We start from the raw sequence: 25,365 nt of genomic DNA, 5'->3' as shown, positions 1-25,365 counted from the left end.
TTTTCCCAATACAATGTAGCCTACCTGTAAGTGACCTTTCATCAATCCAGTTGCAATGGATGAACTGTGATGAACTGCCCTACTTGTGATTGTTTAGAGATTTTAAAGGTTTTATAACAATGCTACATCTTCTTTGGCCATTCTACAATATATTCACCTTTTCAGCACCAGTAGGCTACTTTCTGTGCAGCCGCACACACACACTCAGGCATGCCAAACAAGCATACACAAAAGTTTCAAGAGTGGGGGATGGAGTAAAAGATGGAGGCAAATTGAAGTGTGATTTATTTTCGCGGAACGGATGTACAGGACTGAGCGGCGGTCATATTTTGTACCGATATGCGGTACATCTAGTTATAATAATTAGGCACAACACATTGTTCAACCATTTGTTCACTTTAATCTATCACTGAAAAAAAAAAGAATCGCTGGAATTACTTGTTTTTATCATGTACATCAGTTGAACATGAATGAAATATCTAGGTTTACAAAATTGATTCATGCTGTGATAACCCAATTTGATCAAGAAATTTCAGTGAAATTGATTAAGTTAAGTTTTTATGAATTTCAACATTATTATATTTACAAGTGCCAAGGAAAGTAGGCATTTAGATGTACTTAGTATTGCAACATCATTTGAATATGCTAAGGCAAAGTATAAGGAAGCAGTCATTGAAGTCATGGCCATTTGAAACCAACTGATACTTCATGCATGCTCAATACCTAAAGCATTCATGGTGGGAACAAAGCATGGCTCATCTCAAAGCATAACATATACAACTCGGCTCCAAATTCTACTGGTCTCTAAGCATAACCCTCTTTAAGAAACTCATATGAAAACTTTTGACAACACTGTTAGCTGCATGAATATCATGCAAACTCAGCTAACAGTGAATATCTCCCATGAATATCTCAGTGTTCATGGGAACACAATGAAATGGTGACACTAAGGCATCCCATATGTTCATTTGCCATACTGGTTCAGAACATAGGTGCTTCACATTGATCTGACATGATTCTGTTGGATTCATTGCTGTGGCAAAATATGTCAGTTCAACATAATAACATTGTGTTTGAAAGAAAAACATGAATTTTATGTTTTGTGGCTTAGTAAATGTAACAAACCCACTTTTCATTTTACTTATTATACTCAATATAGACGACATCTGAGGGGAATAAGACTTAAGATTTTTGGCAAGGTAGGCCTATAGGCTACCCTAGAATTAGAATTTAGCGATAACATTTCTATCACATATTTCCTCATTTTAGGCTACACTTGCCAAAAAGGTCTGGCTCAATGATTAACCGCAATATAGGCCTATTGAGACTGTGCACGTCATTCCGCTTAAAACGAAAACACCGAAATTATAGTACTATTCTATTGTCTGTTATAAGTGTGAATATTAGGACAGTTATATTGTCATTGTCAACGGTAGGCTATAGGATACAGCTTCGTATATGCCACTGTTTGTGAGCGTCGAAAGAGGAAGCAGCGGCAGTGCAGTGAGCTTGTTATGACGCTTCCAACATGATCTGAGGATTTCATTGCATATAGGCTACATATCGAAGAAAACAAACCCATACAAAACTATCACCTCTTTTTGTCAAGATTTTTTTTTACTGATGTGTCTTCTTAACTATCTAAAGAAAAAAGAGCACAAAAGGAAACGTCCCTGGAATGTCCATGATGGGAATCCCCAGCGCGCGACTTGTGAAATTCCCAAGGAAAACACCCACTCTTCCCTCTCGGCTCGGCACGACTCAGAAGTGCACAGCCCTCTCGATGAAGCTCGTGCGACATTCAGTAGGCCTAATAGACATTTGCCTGAAATTCAAAACATGGCTAAATCTCTAACCCGTCAAAAGCCAAATACCCACTCATAGAAAAGTTGTTCTGACTTGTGTTTCAGTTGTGAAACGGTAAACACTGGACATGAAATTCAAGTGAACAATTTTAAGCTCTTCTTTTTCATAAAACCGTTTGAGTGGGCTTTTCAAAATAAAAGTCTCCAAAATATACATCGATCTCAATTACACTAGCCTAGGCAACCATTGATTAAATAAAGTCATAATGACATCTGTGAACGTTGTCAGAAATTTGGGATAACAGAAAACTGCTATGGTCAGGCCTAATGCTATAACCAAGCATAGGCTAAGATAGGCTATTCAATTCTAAGGTAAATCCTACTCCTGGTGACCAACCAAAAGGTGGGCAATAAATTCCATCACCATGTCAACATCACATTAGTATTGATGAAATAAAGTCATAATGATAGTTGTGAAAAGTGTCCAACAAAATCTGTGAAATCAGAAAACATGTCAAAATCTTTTTTTTCTGCTTGAAAATGTAATGATAATAAAGGTTCTTGAATCTTGAAAATAGTGATCATGGAAATCGACCTTGAAGATCAGAAGTTTGGGACCAAACAAAGGGTGTGGACAATAAATTCCAGCATATGTCAATATATGTCCGTATCACATTATTGATGAAATAAGTAGATATTTGAAAGTTTGCCATTTCTGAAGTTTAGCAGGTAGCCTGAGCAAATGTTGCAAGTCTACAAAAATGTGATTCATGATGACAAGAAGAGTGTAGCCAAAGATTGTTAAGGCGCCTTAACAATCTTTGGTGTAGCCTATCTGAGAGGTAGGCAAGGTGAAGTCAGAGCCTCTGGGTGAAGTAACTCATTACCGCCCTCTGCCGGAGGTCTCAAGATCACAAAGGGCTTTCTCGGAAATGGGCCACTTCTAGGATATAGTCAATGAGTGCATAGTGAATGTTTGCATGGTTAGTCATGAAGTGTGTGACATCTTACAAGAACACTATGGGGAATGAAATAGACAATGCAATGTGCACACTCACATGGGGAGAAACAGAGAGATTCTTGCATATTGGGCAAACCTTTTAGAAGTAATTTCAGAATACAGTCTTTTTAAAGATCATCATTAAAGCGATGGTTGCATGGTGATGGCCAAATCCACTCGACTTACAAACATACGTATTACGTACTACTATATATAAATAGGCGATGTGCACCGTTAAATAATAAACTAGCTAAGTGTCCTATTTTAATTGTATCATAGTTTATATTTTGGAAGTTGCTTTGTCCTAATGGCTGATTACAGTAATAAGGTTTACGTTTCGGTCTTATGGAAGTCTGCTGAGCACGAGGTATCACAGGGTGTTACACCCACCACCACAGTCTGTAGCATGCTTGGTGCACAACAGCATGATTTCCGAGAAATCAGCCTGCCTGAGTTTGAGCGCCGCTCCACTAACATGCGCATGCGTGAGGAGGTTGCCAAAGCCAGTAGAATGACCGGTTTGTGGGGCTGTTGGTTTTGATAGCGTATAGGAAAGCCCCGCTGCAGAGTATAAATTTGGACTTCAGAGTCGTGAGACGTAGTGAGACGAGAGACTGTGGACGTGCAAGTAGTGTCTTGGAGTGGATTATATTTTTCCCTTACCAATTGGAAATATCATTGCTCGCTAACGGACGTAAGTTTCACATTTATTTAATATGGCCTATGTGGGATACGAGAATTTGCAAGTTGCCTTCTTGCGGATTTTTGTGTATTTTTATTTTCAAATGTAATTTTATGCATGTTTGCACTGTTCTGCGAAATGTTTAGGTGCAACATGGCCAAGTAAAGTTAAAAGAAATTGGCGTTTTGTTTTGAGTGCGCGCGACAAAGCAATCCATCCATTTTGCATATGACGTTAGGCTAATTGAGGTTAGAGAAACTTTGTTATGTGCAGTGTTAGGCTACTTCCTGGTCATAAACTCCGTTTCATATGCAGACCTTTCCATGTAGGGCACTATTACATTTTGACACGTACATGCATATATATTTATATTTATTTATTTTTATGCAGAAGTTATGCCTGTATCCAGAATGCGCATGCGACCCTGGCTGGAGTGCAAGATCGAATCCAGGTCTATCGATGGTTTGGAGTGGGTGGATAAGGTATGCAGAGTACATCTCCTATCATCAAAATACATTTTTCAGCTACTTTGATTTCTGTTGTCAACCTTTATAAACTTAAGGTTATATGCCATATGAATTTAAACAAGAGGATCATGCATATCTTACTCACTACTTTACTAGGACAAGATGATCTTTTCCATTCCCTGGAAGCATGCAGCTCGCCATGGCTGGTGTCAGGACAAGGATGCCAGTCTTTTCAAGGAGTGGGCCATCCACACCGGTTAGTAGCATTCCTTCATCAAAGCAAACACACCGTTTTGTGTTGCATTACACTTATTTGTTTTACAGTAAATGGTATTGATGCAAACTTATGGATTTTTGCAATTTTATTGCAGGTAAATACAAACCGGGTGTGACTCAAGCAGACCCTAAAACATGGAAGGCGAATTTCCGCTGTGCCATGAACTCCCTGCCTGACATCGAGGAGGTGAAAGATAAAAGCATCAACAAGGGATGTGGAGCTGTGCGAGTCTACCGAATGCTGCCGGAAGTGCACAAAAAGAAAGGTGACTGCACTTCTCTCACAATGAGGCAATTCAATACATTTAAATATTTTAGAAGAATAGCATCTAAATCCAGCCCTCTTTATTTTCAAAGACAAGAGGTCAAGATCAAGGGACGGAAAGAGAAAGATTAAGGTAAGCATTTTTGTTGTTGCCATTGTTTGTTACTTTCTTTGCAACTCTGGCCTTCCTTTGCATGATGGTGGAGGAAATCTAAATATATATATTAAAAATGAATTTTGTCATTTCCAGGTCAAGGGGGAGTTCAGGGATATGTGTGATGAAGAACCTCCCAGGGTTTCTTTCAGTAGAACTCAGGATAATTCTCTGACCCAGGAGAGCACAGTGGACAGCACCGAGGATATAGGTATGAGTTCTCTCATTTTGACAAGCTAACATGGACAACAACCGTGTGAGTGCAATTCATGACATGTACCATGTTATTCATTCTTTTATTGTGTTCTCAACACAGATATTCCTACAAAACCATACATAGATGGACTCGAAGTACCCTTTGAATCATCAGTGGACATAGGTCCTGACACAACAGACTGGGTTTCAGCCTTCCAGGTTTCTCCAGATCACTCAATAGGTAGCCATCTTAAATCAATCTGTCATTATCTGTACCTTCAGGCATACATACCACGGAATACTTTTTGGAGTCAATAATATTTTTGTACAAATTAAGGGTGGAATTAAGATTCATGTTTTCTTGTTGACTTTGCAGGTTATGATGATGATCTCAATCTCATTGGGGTAAGTTCAATTTATGAGCCATATTAATTTCAATGTCAGTGTGCTATTCATTGTCAGGAATACCCTTACTTGTGAAATATTCTATACTAACAAATTGGCAATCTAGTCTAAAATATATATTCTGTTTGGCTTTACAGATCTCACAACAACTGGAGCGTGACCAAGCTCAGTGGTATGCTAACGATATTGATGGGAGGGGTTTCCTGAGCAATGAACTAGGCACAAGCACAAGCACACAGACAGAATCATATCACAGTCCTCAGAGCCAGTGGAGTGATTCATCAGGTAAATGCAAAATTGTAATATACATGCTTAAAATATGTTTGGGGGTTTAAAGTGATGTTCAGCAGCCTGGGTATATGTGTGTATTTGTTGAGTAGCTATTGTAATGTGTGTAAAGTCTTTTGTGAAATCATGTAAAGTCATGCCTGACACACTTGAAAAAAATGTATTCAAAGAGTGAGGTTGGCTTAAATTTGCTCAACCATGTCTCTATTCATAATAACATTCAGTTCAATGTAATCTTATGTCTTTGTAATTCTTGTTTTCAGAGGAAATTGAACTCCAGCTCGTCACAGAACTAGTGTCTCAACATGCAATGGAAGAACAGCCCATTTATGGGGAAATGTGGACATACAACGTAGGGAACACAATGCCACAGCTGGTCTGCTAGCTTTGGCTCCCGACTCCGCACTAAGCTACTGTATATAGTACTCCCATGAGTCCTCACATGCCCGTGTGTACCTGCCTACCTCAGGTATGGCTACACTACAGAGACTCTAGCAAATGGACTTACACAAACGAACCAGTGATGAAGCAGTTCTGTGGTTCACAGACTACACACACACAACACACACACAACTGATCATGTAAGGGGGATGTGTGTGGATGTTTTCTCATCGATCAAGGAAGTTGTCATATTCATCTGTATATACATTTTGTTACTCTATACTTACTATAAGTTTGGTGTTAACAGATCTGATAAATTAAGTAACTGAATTGGAACGATATGTCAAATTTAATTCCAAAATTTTCTACTGTGAACTTTGTCCGTTACTATTACCTATGACCTTCTTTCAGGTAACAACAATATTTGTACCATTTATAAAGTTTCTGGGTGTGAGATATGTGAATTGTAAATATGTTAATGTTCTATTTTTACAAAATAAAGTATAAAATCTCTGTAAAATCCGTATCCAGGTTTTTCTTGAAGACTCAACACACACATTATGTAATGTAATATGCATATTACACTGATATAGTACAACAATGTTGAAGTCAACACAAAATACACTTCATCATGTGAAAAATGTTTACAGACTTTTACAACTTGACTATGTTTTTCTTTTACATTTTAATTGATCTTTTTGACAAAAAAATGCTACTGTTTTCATGGGACCACAAAGGCAACAATGTATTCAGTCAGACAGAAGTAGAACAAAGACTTATCTGGTCTACCTCCCCTACCTGTAAAAAAGGCCACAACCGGGAATCCACTACACTAACAATCCTTAATTGTACAGAGCACAAAACACTGGCTCATAACATGTCTTGATGTGCTATAGACACCCTATTACTTTAGTCTTGTGAGGAAGTGTAAGACAAAGTGTATGACAATTGAGCAAGGTGTTAATGTTTACACCTTCTCCACAGCTTTGTGAAGTGCAAAGCAAACCCAAAGGCAACATGTACACAACATGTCTAACAATTTCACACAATTGAGCCTCTTACTCTACAAGTCTGTATCTTGCAAATCATGTACACAAGATGTCTAACAAGGTTTAGTTTCACTTAGTTTAGTGTTATTGAATTGTTTTAATATTTTAAGCCTCAAAATGAGCCATTTCTAAATGTAACTCAAATGTCAAGTGAATTATGGTAAATGTATACAAAACAAAAACAAAGGGCAAGGGAAGAGTGATATTATTTACCATAACGTATCCATTGCATTAATTGTCCAAAGTAAATCTATAGGTGCTTTTATGTTGCTTTTCCCCATCTTTATGTCACTGTGACACACACACGCATGCACACAACTAAGAAATTTGGAGAATGTGGAGTATCTAGGTGTTTACAATCTGGAATTTTTTTATTTCTTAGGTTTTTGCAGCATTCATTCCAAAATCAAGGAAGTGGAACCGTGTGGTGTCTGACTCTATAGTCTGACAGATTTGGATGGTAATGTTGAAGGGAAAGACATGAACAGAAGGATGAAGAAAGCCTGAACACAAAAAGAGGAACAACAGAATGAAGCCAAGATTCTTTGAAAGGAAGTCTCTTGCAAGAGAATGCGCCCAGGGAGTAGTCCAACCTTGAACCATTGGATACATTTTTTTTTGTTGGCTGACACTTTTAACCAGAGCGACTCACATATGAGAATTATTACAAGGGCCAGTCTCCCCGGAGCAACTTAAGGTAAAGTGCCTTGCTCAAGGGCACAACTGTCGTCGGGAATCAAACCCACAACTTTATTGGCTACTGGATGCAGGATGTTAGCCCAACTCCTTAACCACTACACTACCAAACCATTTCCAAACCCATCCAAAGATTTCATAGACGATTGATACTTATATTCACAGCTTTGCTTTGTTCCTTGTTTATGATTTCTCACACTTCATGCACATATCAATGTAGTGATATTTACATAGGATTTGACTATTATGGCCATATCTATATGTGAGACTGTGATGATTCTTCACATTTTGTTGGACAAAGATTTATTGGAGAATTACAGGTCACTAATATAAATAGGTCATTCTCATTCCCACAAATGTATAGACTCAGTCAGGGAATGGTGATAATCAGGAAACAAGGCATTATTGTTTCAATTAGCTATGGTGCACCAGTATCTGACTAGCACCAGGTTGACAGGGTGAGGGTGTTCCCAACATGAACATGATATGGTCACCCCTAGACTGAAGGAGCAACATGCTACACTGACAAATGCTTTGATGAATATTTGGAACAGATGTTGGTTGACAGAGAATGCCAAAGAATAACAGTCACTCTATGACATTGCAGGTAGACACTAATCTCTGGGAAGCATATTGTGAGATTCTGAAGCCATAAAAGACATGAATACATGCATGCCTAGATGATAGGCTGGGGTTTATGAGGTACTACACAAGCTGACTAAACAATCGGTTTGGCAACTCTTCCTCATAGCAGTTTCAACCACGTGTATGGAATCGCTTAGATAAGCAGAAAAGCCTAACACAGTAACAGTAGCTGCACATCGACATACAATTAAGCCCATTGACACAGGTGTTCCTTCAATAGAGTGCAGCCTTATTGGCTATGTATGTACTACTCTGAGTTTCCAAAACCAGTTACTAACCTGTTAGCAACTTAGTTGGTTGGCAATGGGAAATTGCATTGCAACCAACAAAGTTGCTCATTTAATTAGCAACTATGGTTTTGGGAAACGCACCCCTGTTCAAGAAGGTAGACCTACGTGGTGGTATATTGTGAATAAGCCTATCAGATAGGGCCCTCAGCATGCTGCTGCCCCAGCTGATAAAACAGTGTTTTTTTAAACAGCACAAACGTATGTTTTTTTTTTACATAATTTTAAACTTTCAATTGTCTCTGTAGTATCACACAGGATTTTGAGTGATATGGAAATAGCAACCGAATGTGAGGAATGATGGGATAGAACCTGATGGCTTACAAAAAAACCTCAGGAAATTGCCTCAGGAAATACAGAGCTTCCAAATGACACATAATGACCTTCCTGCAATTGTGCCGTAATTGTGAGTATAGGGTAATAAGATCAGGGCTTAAAATTCATTTTTCAAAATGGGGGGGAATTCCCCCCTTAGGTTATTCATGTAGGGGGGATTTACACAATTTAGGGGGGAGGGGGGTCGATTCTGATACCAAGTCAAGAATTGCGATTTCAATACTTCGATACTTTTTAAAAAAAAGTGTTTGATTTTGGGGCCCCCACCACCCTGACGTCATCAGTAATATATACTGTAGTGGGATCATTCACAACAGTGGACATCCTAGATTCTGCTTGACTCTCTCCACACACACAAACACACACTGAAAATGATAGCTTATGTGATATGTTTCTATCATATATTTTTGAATTCATATAGAGTGTATTTATTTAATAATGCATTTTTTTTTAAAGTATAGCATTTTACTAGTAATTACTAGTAGCTAAACATATTTAGTAATTTGAATGCCTCATATTGACGTTTAACCTATAACACTTAGGCATATCTTTAATGTGGTGTGTAGGTCCAATTGAGTGCACATTGCTGATGAGTAGGTGTAATTGAGTGCCTGTCACTTTAAGAAAATACGTGAGAGTAATTCTATGGAGTAATTAGCCCCCCCTTCAACCTGACGGTTTTAGGCTATAGTCGCTAGTGAATAAAAGTTGTGCATTGTGCGGTATGTGTATGCAAATCATTATGTTTTCTATGTCATTAGATACAATAAATGTTCAAAAACTAACATGTCGAAGACAATCTTTCTGGGATCAAGTGTTGGCGTGACCTGAGCTAGCAGGATAGTTACCAAGGAGCTCTTTCCAGATGTAAAAGTTTGCCATGGTAGCGTAGCCTATTTGGCGTAAGCGCAAAGTGGTTCTCTCTCTCTCTCTCCGTGTAAAAGGCGTCTGCATGAGGCTATGTTCAATTCAACTCGGTAGTTGATCAGTCCGGTCAATAGCACGCATTCCGCCACTTAATGATTGGCTATATTAACGTCATCAGACAGGCTGTAAAAGTGTATGCGGGAATTTCTCGCATTATGATGGCTAGAGTTGCGGGACTTGAACAAATTATGCGCAATACCCGCAATCCCGCAGTGAAATTTAAGCCCTGAAGATCATGATTCTGAAATTAGTTCAGTGAGTCCAAGATTATCAGCCTCATCCAAAAAAGTTGCCATACGTACTTATATGATGTTTACTCTCAACGGGCATGACCTTTGTTTTAGAACAGTTATAAATCTTTCATAGACGTCTAAAATGAAGCCTGTATGAAACAAATAATAATATGGTCACCTATGGGAGGACAGATACTGACGAAAAGTAAATGTCATCAATGGAAGGGTTAACAGCTAGAGTTTAGTAAAAAAAAAGAAAAAAGAAAGAAAAGGAATGTAAACATGTGGGTGCATCAGGCATTTATGTGTTGGGCAACGTTTCAATGGGGGATAAATTGGAGACATGTCACTGATTTGCAGTTTGTGAACTGTTTGGGAGAACAAAAACATTTACACACGTAAAAGCTGCTAAACCAACGTGTCAGCATTATTCCATTTAATTGTTAGGCTACATTGTTGACTTTTCTCCGAACTTATTCACGAAGGCTGTTTGTGCCATGTGTTGTGCCTCTACACAGCCTGAGAGTGCTAATAACTGAAACCCTACACACAGGCTGCTGCCATCACATAACAGTTTGGGCCTTACCTCTCCTGCATGATATTATGGTACTGATACAATTGATACAATGTAATGTTATTACCAAACCATTAAAGGAACACAATCAAGCACTGATATCTACTGTATGTCCCTTGGCATCAGTATTCAACGCCATTTAGCACAAAGATGGTAACCCAGATAGTCAAGAACTGACTAAAAGGGTCATGATCCTACCAAATCAACAACTTGTGCACCTGTGTACATGGGCAATATCAAGCCTTCCAGGCGTGGTCTGGCAAGGTCAGAGACAGCACTCTCTGTATTGTTAGTCAGCGTAGCATGACAATGAGTTTGAAGCTGTAATTTTAAGGTAAAAGAACTGCATTGTGGTCCTTTAAAGGTGCTCTAAGTAATGCTGGGTAACGTCAATTCTGTTGACGTTCAAACAAAACAGAGAGCTAGCACGCTACTTCCTCCCCCTCCCTCCCGTGCAATTGAAACTCTCCTAAACGAGCATCTTGTCTGTGATTTGCTGGAACAGTTTGTTATGTTTTATGGGCTAGGTTTGCCCAGGTTAGAGTTCCGTTTTTAGAGCCTGGGCTGTCCACAGAGATCGCGTTTTTTTACAGTGTCAGGACACAAGCAGCTAGCGGATGGTGAGGTGATGTTTGTAAATGACAAAAAATGTTTTAGCCTAAAAAAACGCGTAGCATCGCTTAGAGCACCTTTAAGTCTACTGGTCCATGTGTTGTATATATTTTGTCATATCAAATGAACTAAAGTCATGTTCAAATTGGGTTCGGCAAGATATTACAAGATGAGAACCTGATCATTTTGATGTAAAAACATTTACTCTTGTGCTGAGCTACTTTTGTTATCAACTCCACCTCGAGAGAGACATATAGTCTTCAGACAGAGAGACAGACAGACCTCGAGAGAGACACATAGGCTTCAGACAGAGAGACAGACAGACCTCGAGAGACACATAGACCTCGAGAGAGACACATACTGTAGTCTTCAGACAGAGAGACAGACAGACACATAGTCTTCAGACAGAGACAGACAGACAGATCAAACAAACTGGCTTCACTGTTTTGGCTTTATTGTAAGAGAGTCTCACTTACATTGCATTTACATATATAGTATAGTATACCATAAACATGCAAACATCAGGTGAGGTGTGAAAAAGTAAACAACACATTTATAGGTTTATGAGGGTTTTTTTCAGTGGTGGTAAGTCATGTGCCAGAGTGTCTGAATCAAGTGCACAGAAGTGGGTAGATGGGTGGAACTGGGTGGAGTGAGCTTCACAATGAGTGGACTAGTGGCTATTTTCAATGTCAATCTCGGAAACCTCATATCCTGTATATATATCCTCATATGTGTGTATATTTCATTAAAACAATAAGGTTCTACAATTCGTAGAATTTTATGATGAGAACTATCAGTCCTTTGTGCTTGTTTCAGAAAGTCACAAAGAGAAACATTCACTTGAGTAAACAAAGAAACACATAGAGTAAGAGGGCAAACAAAAAAAGGATTACTGTAAATGCATCAACGCATGAATTGGCAGCCAAACAACATTTTCCCACAGAAGAAAATAACAGTGTCTTTGCAATCAGAGGTTCAGAACTATGCACAATGCTTTAGTAATCCTAGGTAGTAACTTTGTAATAAACTGAGGCTGTTACTGACATCATGTGACATCTGTATAATAATACTTACCAAATGTTACTGCCACCACCCCCCAGGCATTCTGTGTCTCCAATGCTTTGTAAGAAAAAGAAAGGGAGGAAAGAAAATATGTATGAAACATGTTGAGGATAAGGAATACTTAGTCCTGACAGGTCAAACAAGGACTTAGGGGTCAGCTGTACTGTGTCGTTGACACTAGACCGCATTTCAATTGAGATTGATAGTGGGTCTGGAAAGGGTTCATTGATTTACGACTTCCAGGGGCATAACTAGCAGTGAAATTGGTACACAACATAACTTAAAAACTTAAATTTGTGCATGAAACTCTCAACAAATCATTTCAGAAGTGCAGAAATCTTGTAAACAAAGGTTTTGAATACACATCTGTATCTGTTTGACCCTGTCGCCATCTGCGCAGACACTGGTTCTTTTGAATGCACTGCTCTATCTGTCATCACATGAAGCCTGCCCTGTGCCAGGTTAGTGATTGTGATTGGCTGCCTGGGTTTTAGGAACATTGAAAATGAGTGTCAATGGCCTCTTGACCAGATGGACCTGCAGAACAAATTCAAATTTGCCAAAGGTTCATATGGGTATTCCCAGGTTACTGTCTCTATCCAGTAACACACTGCTAATTTGAATTGCAAAACAGTAGTTGAATTCAATTACACTATATTGAAGCTAGCAAAGAAAGAGCAAAACAACAGCACTCTGACAGTGGTGGGTATGCTGCTACTTGCATTGCAGCTCCCCCACAATTGCACGACTCTTTGACAGTTGTGTTACTCTTAAACCATCGAATTTCCCATATCCCTTGTAAGATGTATTTTTTCAAACTCAGACTCATTGGCCTTGGCTCATTTTCTGTGAACATAAAAAATAACTTATGTTCAATGACTGCACACGGTGCACTCCCCCTACACATAAATATTACATATTTATAAATGTGATCTCACAGGGGTAAATAGCAAATATTAATCATAATTATGTCTATCATTGATAATTGAGTTAAAGTAAACATATGATATGTATTTTTACATAAATGACTATGGCTTTATTGATTTAAAAACCTAATGATGTGGCGGGTCCACCAGACCCGGGAACATTGTCTGAGTAACAACAATATGGATACCTTACAAGGGTTAAATGATAAGCTCCTTGAGCATCATGTTAATTGGCTGGGATAATTTGTGGCTCGGATCAAACCACTATGTTGATCTCACATTTACAGAGCCAAGAATGTGTACAAAGTCAAACAAACATCTGAGTTTGTATGAGTGCACAAACACCAGACTTAGAGGACCGCTTGAGGCAGTTTATTGAATTTCACAAAAAGCAAAAAAAAAACACATTCAACACCCTCAACATGATGCCAAAAGGTGTGGTCCTTCTACTGGTTGTTGTCTGATCAATCTAATTGCAAAGACCCATGGGATAACCCCCTAGAAGCCTATTCACCAGCATCTTGGTATTTCCCTGACTTTACATAGAGACACTTTGCAATGACTCATTGCTCACAATGATGCTACTCATTGTGTTACACAATACGGAGAAACCTGTTTTACACAGTCCACGGCTTTATGAAAATACAGTTTATGGAGTTATACCACTATATACTGACGGATAATCCTTGCTATGAATTGCTATAGGACTCTATTCTTTGGTCATTTGAAGATAGGCCTATTGAAGATAATGTAGCTGAAAAGAATAGTGCAATGCTAAATTCCTCAGCAAATAAACATGGCAACATAACAATACAAATTGCTGGTTGTTGTTGCTTTTCAACCTTTGTAATGTAAACACGACTTAAAAAAACAAAACAATTGTTTTGAACCAGGAAATACTGGTTCCACTGACCCAGATGCACCACATGTATTCTATCATTCATCATCTAAAAGTGCACACGATTCTAAAACAGATGTTGATCTCTCTCAATAGGGGAGCTATACTGGGCCCAGAACTCGGCTGTTGTTGGTGGTGAGCTCAGACCGTGTGAAGGGAGGAAGTGGTGTAGACGAAACTGAGCTCGTCCTCCTGCTGCCTGGGTGGGAATCAACTTCGTAACGGTCACCCTGGTGCAACAGCACTACTTCTCTCTTTGTAAAGTGTGGCGTAGACCTAGACTACAGTCAGACGTCTGATAATGTCTGGCCGGTTGTTGAGCGTCTGTAGCTCCAATGTGTAATGTGCTGATGTGGGATGCACCCAGCATCACCAATACCGACAGACCACTGTCGACTTGTTTGCGGCCAATTCAATATTTGTTTTTGTAAAAACAGGTTAATCTGATTGGCTTGCCTACTTGTTGCATGAAAGCACAACACAATCATCTGATATTCTTGTAAGGGGATTCAATCCTGATAGTTAGCATTTTGCATCTGAAATTTCTCCTTTTTTTCCCTCAGCCTAATTTTTTTGCCTAACCAAAAGGACTGACAATACCAGTGTCATTGAAAACATATTATCAAACACACTTTTTATCAGAGGTAGATTGTGTACTGTCTTTGGTGAGCAACATTTGTGGGAAAATGGTAAACCAGGTCTGTTGTGAGACCCGCTGTGCAAAGGCAACACAAGGCCACAATCAGCATTCATTGTATTTAGTGCTTTGAAGTCTACCAGGTCATTCCTCACACAACCGTTTTAATTGCAAAAAACACCAAAACTCAAATTTACAAAATGTGACACAGGGCTGTTAGATAGGGGACCCAATCACCCTCTTATGAAACTGAGCCAACCACCCTCCTTTGAAACTGGGCCAACTACCCCTTCTATGATACTGTTGTTTTTTTGGTAAGACTTTCATAATACATAGCACCACAAAAATGTGGGTATGTGTTTTATAATTACACTATTCCTGCAAATTACAGGTGTAAACAAGTAAACTGGGCTCTCCATTCAGTTTTGGTCCAAGCTGGTAATTACCACAATAGCTCCATCAACTTCTATGACTCACAAAAATGGGATCAAAGTAAGAATGAATATTGACAGCAGCAAAACAATAATCACTATTTGGTCACCAGTTTCTGTGGATACAACACTGAGGATAAACAGATTTTGTTCAGCAGTGTGCAGTGGTATGTACATCTGTGTGCACAGTTCTAGGCCTATGGGGGTACATGTCTCCAAATTCTTTGAGAGACTTCTTGGAGACATACATAACTAAAAGTATTGTACGGTACTCTAACCTGGGGGCTGGGATGATGATAATGGGGAAAGAAACGTGTTTTGAGTCTTGGCTTGTGCCTCCACAGTAGGCCTCAGGAAGGCAGGATCAATGAATTCACAATAAAAGGCTGATATAGGCTGATAGGCCTAATGAAGGTAGGAGGGCAATTCCGCGCAAAACTGTCACATCCATAATGCCAACACAATGGCATGGTATTTAGTTGGCGTTATGGACGTGACAGTTTTGCATGGAATTGCCCATGATCATTTAAATCCGAATATATAATTTATATGGTTTAGGCCATAGTTCAACTGCCTGGGTGCCTCAGAGCACCTACATTTACATCGTTCGGCAGATATTTTTATCCAAAACGACTTACAGCAATAGAATAACATTTAAGCTACAGAGCTACAACAATAGAATAACATTTAAGCTACAGAGCTACAGCAATACAATTAACATTTAAGCTACAGAGCTAGCGATAGAATAACATTTAAGCTAGCTACAGCAATAGAATAACATTTAAGCATTTAACAGAGCTAGCGATATAGAATAACATTTAAGCTATAGTGCTAGCGATAGAATAACATTTAAGCTATAGTGCAGAGGAGACTATACATCTGTCAATACTGAAGGATAGGAGTGCCTACATTAAGTACTAGTCAAGTGTGGTAGGAGAACAAGTGGTAGAAGAGAGAAAAGAAGTAGAGAGGCAGGAGGTAGAGGAGGGAAGAGGGGGAAGCACATGTTAGTGTGTAAGAGCATACATCTTCAGTGTTCAGTGTTTTTACAAACAAGAAAAAAACCTGTCTATCTCCCATGACTTGCGGCTTCTTTGAGCATATGAGGAAAAAGAAATCTATGTGCTCACTACAATCACCTGAGAACAATTAGGCGGTATGAATTGACGTTTCTGGCGCACAGCCATACTTTGGCAGGTACAAACATGTAACTGATCTAGATTTTCAGGATTATATTCTTCAAGATCTTGTTTGACCTACCTTGCCACTGTTTGTTTTCAATGCTTTATGTGGCAGCCGTGGCCCACTGGTTAGCACTCCGGACCTGTTGCCGGTTCAAGCCCCGACCAGTGGGAATGGCTGAGGTGCCCTTGAGCAAGGCACCTACGTAACCCCTCACTGCTCCCGCTGCTGTTGCAGGCAGCTCACTGTGCCGGGATTAGTGCTTCACTTCACTGTGTGCTGAGTGTGTTTCACTAATTCACGGATTGGGATAAATGCAGAGACCAAATTTCCCTCACTGGATCAAAAGAGTATATATACTTATACTTATTGTTGCTGTAGTGATGTTTTTTCATTTAACTTTTTTTTTATCCAGTTACTATTTTTATTTGTACATTTTAGCTGTTTGTTGTTGGTTGCTGCTGTCCAATATTTAGCTCAATCTCTGATCTTTAGCCTACATCATTAAACGATTAATAATCTACTCATAATTGAGTTATCTGGTTTTGTATTTGGCAGTGAAAATGTTTTAGATTTGTGAACAGAGAATGAATAATGATTTAAATTATATTATTGCATCAATATGAACAGTTGCATAGTTATGAAAATAGGTCAAAAGTTTTGTTGGATGCAAGGAACTAAAGGTCTGTTCAAGTCCTGTGACCTACCAAAGGCACTGTAGACTAACCTGGAAACTCAACACGGCCATGGGAATTATTATTATTGGTAGATTCGAGAGGACTCTGTACTATGTCAACAGACTTTTTCTTGACTTAAAGCCAGTTACTACTAGGGACAACAATCAGTGAACACCGTTTTTTATTACAAATAAAAATGCTGTAATTCTTCCTGGATAAATTCCTGAATAGGGCTTTTCACATTGCAGTACAGACTTTGTTTACATTATAATGGTATCCCTTATTTCGAATGGCACTATCAAAACGCAACATCACAAACCAGACGGTCTCACAGTTGGATTTTGTTGCCAAAACAGCGCTTGTCTTTCAAACCATACAGGGGGCAATTTGCACAATTAGCCAAGAAACTGCATCCAAGCAAATAAGAAGCCCAGTGGTGAATTAGGCAGCTGCTCATACCTCAAGTTTCTGTCATATCCACAATTTCAGATAATGTCACCATCATTTTTATATTTCTTTTCTTCCTTTTTTCAGGGGTGGGGGGTGCAGGGTGGGGACAGCAACAGGAACTCAGGACCAGCCCAGCACAAGCGGCTAGTAACTTGTGCCAACTCACTTAAAATGATCACATAATGTTCTGTGGTTAGTCATCCTAGCATTCTGCCTCGTGCTAGTAGCCACCACCAGAGCCCACAAATAAACCTGCCGCAAAACCACCCGTGTCTTTCTCACCTTCCTCACCTAAACCTTAGGTAACTTCCCATTTTATGTAAACAGACACACTCTGGCATCACATTCAGCTTGTTTTTTGTCATGTGGGTTTTTTGGGTGACTATCCCTTTAAATTGTTATGGCTCTGTGATTTCAGATTTCATTGTAAATGCCTCAGGTTACCATACTACAGGGCAAAGATTCCCAGCTGTAGGGTGGAAAACAATGTTTTTGTGTGTTTCAGCATGGCAGAAAATGCTCAAATCTGTGAGTGGAGCATATATGTACAATGATTTTGCCATTCTACAAGACTGACTAAATAAAAAACAGACATTCTAACTTTGCTCGGCCCAACTTTAGTATGTCTGTCCTTCATAGATGATGAGTCAAGCCTAAAGAAGCATGCAACAGTATGCTATAACTTGTTTTCAAAGAAACAGGGTTGGTGTCCTGTAAACTACCTTTCCTATAAATGGCACCATTTCTCCTAAAGGTTGCACTACTGCAACAAGCCTGATGGGGAGCTTTAGCAGGAAATGTTTTTGAACTTTCTAGCCTGCACCAAGGGATGATGTGGTGGGGGTGGGGGTGCTGGTGAGGTGACCCCCCCATGATTTATGCAGAATGTCGTAAGTGTGTGTGAATGTGTGTGTGAGCAGGGGGTGGGTGGGTTAATGGGCTTTTTTATGGCCATTGACTAAGAATGATACAAGGGATTTCTCCCATCAGAAAACGTGTTGCAGTGGTGAATGCTTCATATTCAGGCTTAAACAAGGAATCTGCATGAGAAAACAGTATTGCATTATTCCCACTGGAGGACATCGGAAAGATGGACAGAAATATCAGTCCTGGTCTATTTCAATGAAGATCCATTCCTCACTCAGCGATGCACAGATAAACAAACACTGAACCAGTGGCACTCTGGCCAATTACCATTACAAACCTCCTCAGCCCATCCATAAGCCTCTCAGCAAAGGCTTCTATTGTAATTTCATTAAGCGAGTGAGCTAGACTATGTGCTCAGACATCTTGATATTTCCATATATTGAAGTAGAAATATGGGATTAAGGAGCTGGTGAGAGTAAACTGTCTCTGTCCTGTAATGCATTTTTACCCTGGCTGAGTGCCTGTCTTGTTTAATGTGTCTGACACGTTGAGCTAGCCAAACAATTAAACCAACTGGTTTATCAAGTTAATTTAACAAGTTTGATAGGGTGCAGTGACGTGTATTTTGCACTTATCAATGTCATGTATCAATATTTTTAATATCCAAATGTTTCTGTGTGTTTCTGCATCGACAGAAAATGCTCAAATCTGAGACTGGAGCACATGTACAATGATTCTAATAATGTGTCAGGACGAGCCTCACCACCTGCTAACAGACAGGCTGATCTTTGATCCTATCAACAGTGCTGTGTCCATTTACTGTAAATCAGCACTGAGCCTTTTCCTCATTACTTTATGCTACTGCCAGGACTAGTGTTAAGCATAGCCTACATACAGCACCCAAAAGGAAAACATATATTACAATGTTTTCCATCTCAGATATGTCAGGGAATAGAGGCTCTAAAATATTTAAATACATCATGCAAACACAATTAATGCAATACATTATTATTATTATTGTTGTTGTTGTTGTTGCTGTTGGAGTGAAAACTAAACATTAAAGTCATTGAAGTGCTTAATATTTAAATAAAATGCTAAATCTTTATGGACATAGCATGGCTTCCATTGAAAACCTTAAAGTATGGTTATCTCAGTTGAACCCTGCCTGAGCAGATTGCTCCCACAGTTTCACATGCCTGTAACCGTCTCCGAGAACTTAGCCATTTCCCGTAAATCACACCGGTTCTCCAATGGGGTGCAATTTCTGCAGGGACCTGAGGGGGGCGCTTTTTATTTTAGTAAAAGACAGTGGAGACAAAACCATCTGGTTGCGGTCACAGCACTAAAGTGTCTATGAACATCCGACACATACCTTAACATTATACTTTTTTAAAAAAGTACAAATACTGACATAGAAGTAGTGAGTATTCGGACACAAGATTTCAACAAGATCAACAAGATTTACAAACATAAATAAACCCGGTTCTCAATTTTGCTACTTAAGGGATTCAGGTTGTCGTCACTGTTATAACCTCCTTTTGTCTAATATAGTCTAATACATCAGTCATCAGTCCTGGCTCTGGGCCATGTTTACATTTCCGGTTACTCCTGCTATTCAGGCGCTGCAATGTGTGCGAGATAACTGCAGAAGCAGTAGACATATGGGTGGGACCGGACTGCAGCATGGCAGGGAAAACTGTATAACAACAAACAGGCCAAAGTTTGTGAACGACTAAAGTCAGCTTGACTATTCTCACCACACAGGACATATAAAAAAAGGCACCTCCAGACTCAGCCAAATAACAACAGAAACACTCACACACACTTACGACATTCTGCATAAATCATTGTTTGTGCACGAGACAAAACCTGTGGACGAGTTCAAATGTCAAATTTTGAAAGCTTTATTTTCCCTACTTGCACAGCTGTGAGTGTAATATATAGCCTATGGTCATCAATTTTCTTATTGAGGTCAACAGGCAGTTGAGCTGGTTACCTTTTGCACGCAGAGTCACATACTTGAGAATCTCTTACATAAAGATATCCTCAGACAGATTCCAAAGTCTTGACTGCCAGCCACCAAAATCTATGCTGATAAGACCCAGAGGAATGGCTGATGGTGATCAACAACAACAATTGTAGGAACTCAGTGTGGCGCCAAAACACTTGAAAAGGTTATAAATAGTTGTTAATATCCTCTAAATAACCTTCTTTAAAAAGATTTTCATCAATATATCATCTTGTTGTGAGGCATTTACCTTTAAAACACTTTAAGACTTGTAGCTATTACAAGAACACAGATGGCATGTCTGCTGAGCTGAAGTAACTAGAAAGGCTGCTACTGACACCGTGTGGTGTTCAGAAGAATTACATTCTCCCTGCTCAAAATGAACCAACCAACACCAACAATGAGGGGTAATCATTCCTTTTTGTTGGTCGATCTTCCCTCCCAACCTTTCTTTCTTCCTTTCCTACATCCAAGACCCTCTCCCTCTAATAAAGGTGTGAAGGAAATGGGGAAAGAATGCCATAAAGATGGGGAATCAAGGACTATGAAAAATGAGATGTGCATTAAGCTTATAATTCTACAGACTACATTACGACAAGCCAAAGGTCAACTCCAAGTATGATTCAAAATACCAATGAATAACGCCTCACTACAAAATTTGGAAAGAAAAGATTTGTTTTACTCTTTTCCCCCTCCAACATTCCACATCTCTGCACGAAACAGTAATTATCACCTTACAGACACAATATCAGATAATGTTAGGCTATTTGTAATACTATTTGAGCCCAACAGCCATGTTTGTTGAAGAGCCATTCCCATTTCAAGAGCCAGAACTGTTATTTTGAGGACACACACAGAGATCGGACAGGAAGTACTGTGAAGAGCCGATAGTGAGGAGGAAGTCTTAAAATAAACTAACAGAGCTAGGTTACTAGGCCTGGGCCAGCCATAGGATTAGTATTTCACTCAAGGACAGAGCTAGCTGGATGAACAAAGGCAACACCAAAGGTTAAATGGACGTTTTTGACTTGGCTAACGCTATCTAAAATGCACTAGTGGACTACAGTATCATTTTTATGACATTCCTGATCATTCTTCCTCCAAATTATAATATTTGAGTAAAGGAGATGGTATACATTTTTACAGTATATAAGTTTCTCATTAAATTAAATGTTTTAGCTTAACCTACACATATGCTGTGAAATATGGTTACCATCCTTTCCTTTGACTTTATAGACCCTTTCAACAATAAAAACAAAAACAATGCTTGAACGTTCTATTTGGTTCCCAATCTACTTCCTCTGCAGTAAGATAACATATGGAATGTTAAAACGGAAGTCTTGTGGGGCCAACTATGATGCTGATAATGGAACTCTCTTGAAAGGGTCCATTGAGATGCCCCCTGTGGTATTTAAAACCTCCCTCTGTGGGAATCATTAGTGAGAAATTTGTTTGTTGTAAGGTATCTGATGGTGCTGACCCCAGGGGGATACCAACACAAACATGGTTTAGGGTTTTTTTTGTAGTAAATATTCTTATTTCTGCTAAATACCAGCTGATTAGATGATAACAGGTAGGGTGGCATCTTGTGATTTGGATGTGTGTTAAGGATAAGAACTGGCTTCACCTACAGATGTGTGGGATTGTTACTTGACAGTCTCCCGTTATCGTGAAGAAAGCTGCAGTCAGACACCAGCTGTCTTGGAGTAATCTTGACCCAAAGACTTCAACATAAAATACAAAAAAGTTTTTCTTTTGTATCTTAAAGATTGTCAAGGTTAATTTTTGGATCTGCTACACTGCATAGCAGGGTTGTGCAAAATTCAAATTGCAATTATGTTTCCTGTTTGCTACCTCAATTGAAATGCAAGTCAAATTCAAGAATTGAATTGGATTAAGAGCCAGTTTCAATTCCATTCTGGAACTTTGCACAACCCTGCTGCATAGTAACTTTTCACAATATAGCTGACTATAAGCTGCAGAAATCAAACTGAAACTCTCAGACAACAAAGGCATGTAATATTTCTACACTGGAACAGCAGAGTCATATAGACGTATTTCATGTAGGTCATTTTTTGGGGTTGGTGGGTGCATTGATGTGGCTACACTGACACACCAAGCGTACGGTAATGTTGCTTGGTTGATTCTGACATGTGGCATGTGAACATGTTTGATGACAATAGGGGTTATTATTGTCCAATGTTTATAACAATCCCAGTGGTATTAAATTGTTCCTATAGAGTGTTGATGAGTGTACATATTGTGAATGTGGATAATACAGTGTGATTTTTTAATGTTAAAAGTTGCAATTGGTGAATAAACTATTTTGAGAGGTGGATATTCTCTAACAAGAGGTGGATAAACTATGTTTACTTGTGTTTAGCCTCCATTACACCCCTGCTTGTAAAGCCTACCAACTGTTAATTCTCTCTGTGTGTGTACTTGACTCTTGGAAACAATGTAACAATATTCTAGCCAATCAACATGTTACTTCAGAAGTTTGGAAGAATTTGATTGACTGTTTGACTGGCAAATATATAAAAAAAAAAGACAGAATTGTGGACTGTGCCTTCCCCTCAGAAAATGATTCAGATGTTGAGGTTTTGTGAGGTTTTTTAAGAACTCAAGAGTCTTTTACCGATGGAAAATAATTCCTTTGTCAAGTCACTTTGCTATTTTAAGGATACAAAATAATATCTTTGTCTTTGTTGGTGCAATGTTTTTAAATGTAATTAAATGTAGCCTATATTGATAGCCTGAGCTACACAGCTCGACATAATGTGCATTTTCACCTAAGATATAGCATGGCAGTACACATTGAAATCTTTTTTTTTCTCCTTGAGCTGCATGCAACGTTGCATGGTATTATATAGGCCTAGCCCTAGACCTAGCCTGAATACTTTCGTTTTCACATTCTCTAACTGCCCATGGGCTATTTAAAAACCTAAGAATTTCACAAAATGAGGGACAGTAACACAATCTAGACGTGTCGTGGGTTGTTTATAACAACCTGGACAAGAAAGAAACAGTAGTCTAATTACAAAGCGAAAACTCCAATATTTTCTGATTAAATCCCCCTGCTGGCATATGATCCGCCGCTAACTGTTTTCTTACAAACAACATCGTTTATTCAGTAGCCTAGGCTATCTCTTCCATTACAAATATATTTCGCGCTTACCTTGAAGACAAACTTCATATTCCACATGATAGGCCTACTGCACATATTTTATATCCAACATTGTACGTAAATGTTCTGCATTGAACCCGATACACAAGGACTGTTTTGGATAACTTGGTTTTACTTTCACTTAGCTTTTTTTTCACAGGGCTTTTCGGTTCGTTTGAACTTATGGGAGGAGTCACAGGAAAGCAATCTTATCTTATACGTGGTGAAGGAATGCATGGCTAGAAAACATAAACAAAGAGTTGTAGTTTAGTATATTTTGACCCTTTTGATTAGCCTATTTATTTATTCGTGACCAACGCTTCGGTCAGAAAGTTGCCTATTATATAATATATATATATAGGCTAAAGAGTTTGGCTCCAAAATGCTATAGCCTATCCACCATTTTAATGAATTTACATTTACATTTAGCCTAAATCATTTTTTTATTTTGTTTTCCAAGTAGGTCTAATTTCAGTAGAAATGTAATTGGATATTGTTATTTGATTTATCTTTACTTAATCAAAACACAACTGCAATTTGATTGATATTACCTGAAATACACAATTAAATAGCATAGTCATGACTTTTTAATGTTTTTAAAAACGGAGATATAGCATTTTGGAACCAAACACTTCATATATTATATTATTGAATTTATTATTGAATTATTCAATGTCACTAGCCTTCTATTCTTAACAATCAAGACCTCAAGCACAGAAGGTGACTATTTGGAGCATCTATGAGGTTTTCATGCCTTCCACATACCACCATCAGATGGAGCCATTGGCCCCAACCTGCTGCTTCAAAGACATTTTTTAATGTCTCTTTAGTCCTTGAAATCAGATGTTTCTGAGTTTTAGCCTCTTCCTCTGCTTGTCACTCTGTCTTGAATCCTCCCGAGCTGTGAGCATGGGCAGATTATGAGCCACTACGCCCCTGGGCACAGACGTGAAAAGAGCCCTGGCCCCTGCCCGCCTAAGCTAGTGAGTCCGGGGGCATCCTCTCCCGTGTAAGACAGTTTTGAAACATAACCCCTTAAATGATGACTAAATGATGGCTTACAAGTGGAGTGTGGAGGACATGTAGATGTCCACCAAGGACCAAACGGGCCTGTGGCCCCCTCGGCGCCACCATACCCCAGACTGGACACCATGCTGCTGAGTTGTAGAACTCAGTCCTGTAGCCTTTGCACTGATCTTTGGCTTTCTTTTTCGCCAGAGTGAACAATCAGATGGTCTCATAGACGATGGAAGGAGCTGTTGACAACCCATACGTCAATTTTATTTCCTTTTCACAGTAATTAAATTAAATGTTGTACTATAGCTTAAATCTGACTGAAGATGCCATCATTTTGTGGTGGACCATTTAGTTCTCAGGAATGAAGAAAATAGAACATTATTGGGCCAGGGAGATAGATATAGCCTATAGATGTAGGCCTAATATTCTCAAGCTGAGGCATCATAGATGCCCACTCTTCCATAGCATAAAGCATATTCAGGGTTCCCATATCTTATTTCAAAGAAAGAAACAGAAATTTCACTTTTGTATGAACTTCAGGTAAAAAATGAAAAGTAAATAACTTATTTCTTTCAAAAAAATGACCTGCTGGTAGGGAGAACATTTTGGTCATGTGGTATGAGCATTTCTAGGGCTTACTCCCCAGGTCACCATCTCACTCTCACACACACACACACACACACACACACACACACACACAGGCCACCTATATCCAGCAGCTACTAATATGCCAGTCATTAGTTGAAACTGAAAAGGTGTCTGTT

The 25,365-nt window shown here is 39.0% G+C and overlaps 2 protein-coding genes across 4 annotated transcripts in view; one reads left to right on the top strand and one right to left on the bottom strand.

Annotated features, from left to right (window-relative positions):
- acsl6 (acyl-CoA synthetase long chain family member 6) overlaps positions 1–23,714 on the bottom strand; it is a 78,168-nt gene extending 54,454 nt beyond the window's left edge. For both annotated transcript variants that reach the window (XM_048268589.1, XM_048268638.1), the window contains exons 1-2: positions 23,597–23,714; positions 12,355–12,399 (exon numbers count right to left, since the gene is read on the bottom strand). The gene's annotated coding sequence lies outside the window, so the exon portion shown is untranslated. The remainder of the gene's footprint in view (positions 1–12,354; positions 12,400–23,596) is intronic.
- On the top strand, positions 3,341–6,438 carry irf1b (interferon regulatory factor 1b). Of its 2 annotated transcripts, none has more exons than XM_048268669.1 (10): positions 3,341–3,499; positions 3,881–3,969; positions 4,111–4,210; positions 4,326–4,496; positions 4,588–4,628; positions 4,746–4,860; positions 4,966–5,085; positions 5,221–5,249; positions 5,387–5,534; positions 5,801–6,438. In XM_048268669.1, the coding sequence occupies exons 2-10, from the start codon at positions 3,883–3,885 to the stop codon at positions 5,920–5,922; spliced, it is 933 nt and encodes a 310-aa protein (XP_048124626.1). In that variant the 5' UTR covers positions 3,341–3,499; positions 3,881–3,882; the 3' UTR covers positions 5,923–6,438. The 2 variants fall into 2 exon arrangements, with proteins under 2 accessions (XP_048124626.1, XP_048124617.1); XM_048268660.1 differs by having other exon boundaries at positions 3,343–3,499; positions 3,878–3,969.
- Positions 23,715–25,365: the final 1,651 nt, after the last annotated feature.

This window comes from Alosa alosa, chromosome 2, assembly GCF_017589495.1.
Source record: "Alosa alosa isolate M-15738 ecotype Scorff River chromosome 2, AALO_Geno_1.1, whole genome shotgun sequence".
NCBI lineage: Eukaryota > Metazoa > Chordata > Actinopteri > Clupeiformes > Clupeidae > Alosa > Alosa alosa.
The sequence above is the reverse complement of the archived record's forward strand: the minus strand, read 5'-3'. Positions and strand labels throughout refer to the sequence as shown.

Coding starts and splice junctions, on each gene's coding strand:
- irf1b (XM_048268669.1), top strand. CDS start 3,883: ATGCCTGTATCCAGAATGCGCATGCGACCCTGGCTGGAGTGCAAGATC. Junction 4,629..4,745: donor ACGGAAAGAGAAAGATTAAG/GTAAGCATTTTT, acceptor TGTCATTTCCAG/GTCAAGGGGGAGTTCAGGGA. Junction 5,535..5,800: donor CCAGTGGAGTGATTCATCAG/GTAAATGCAAAA, acceptor TCTTGTTTTCAG/AGGAAATTGAACTCCAGCTC.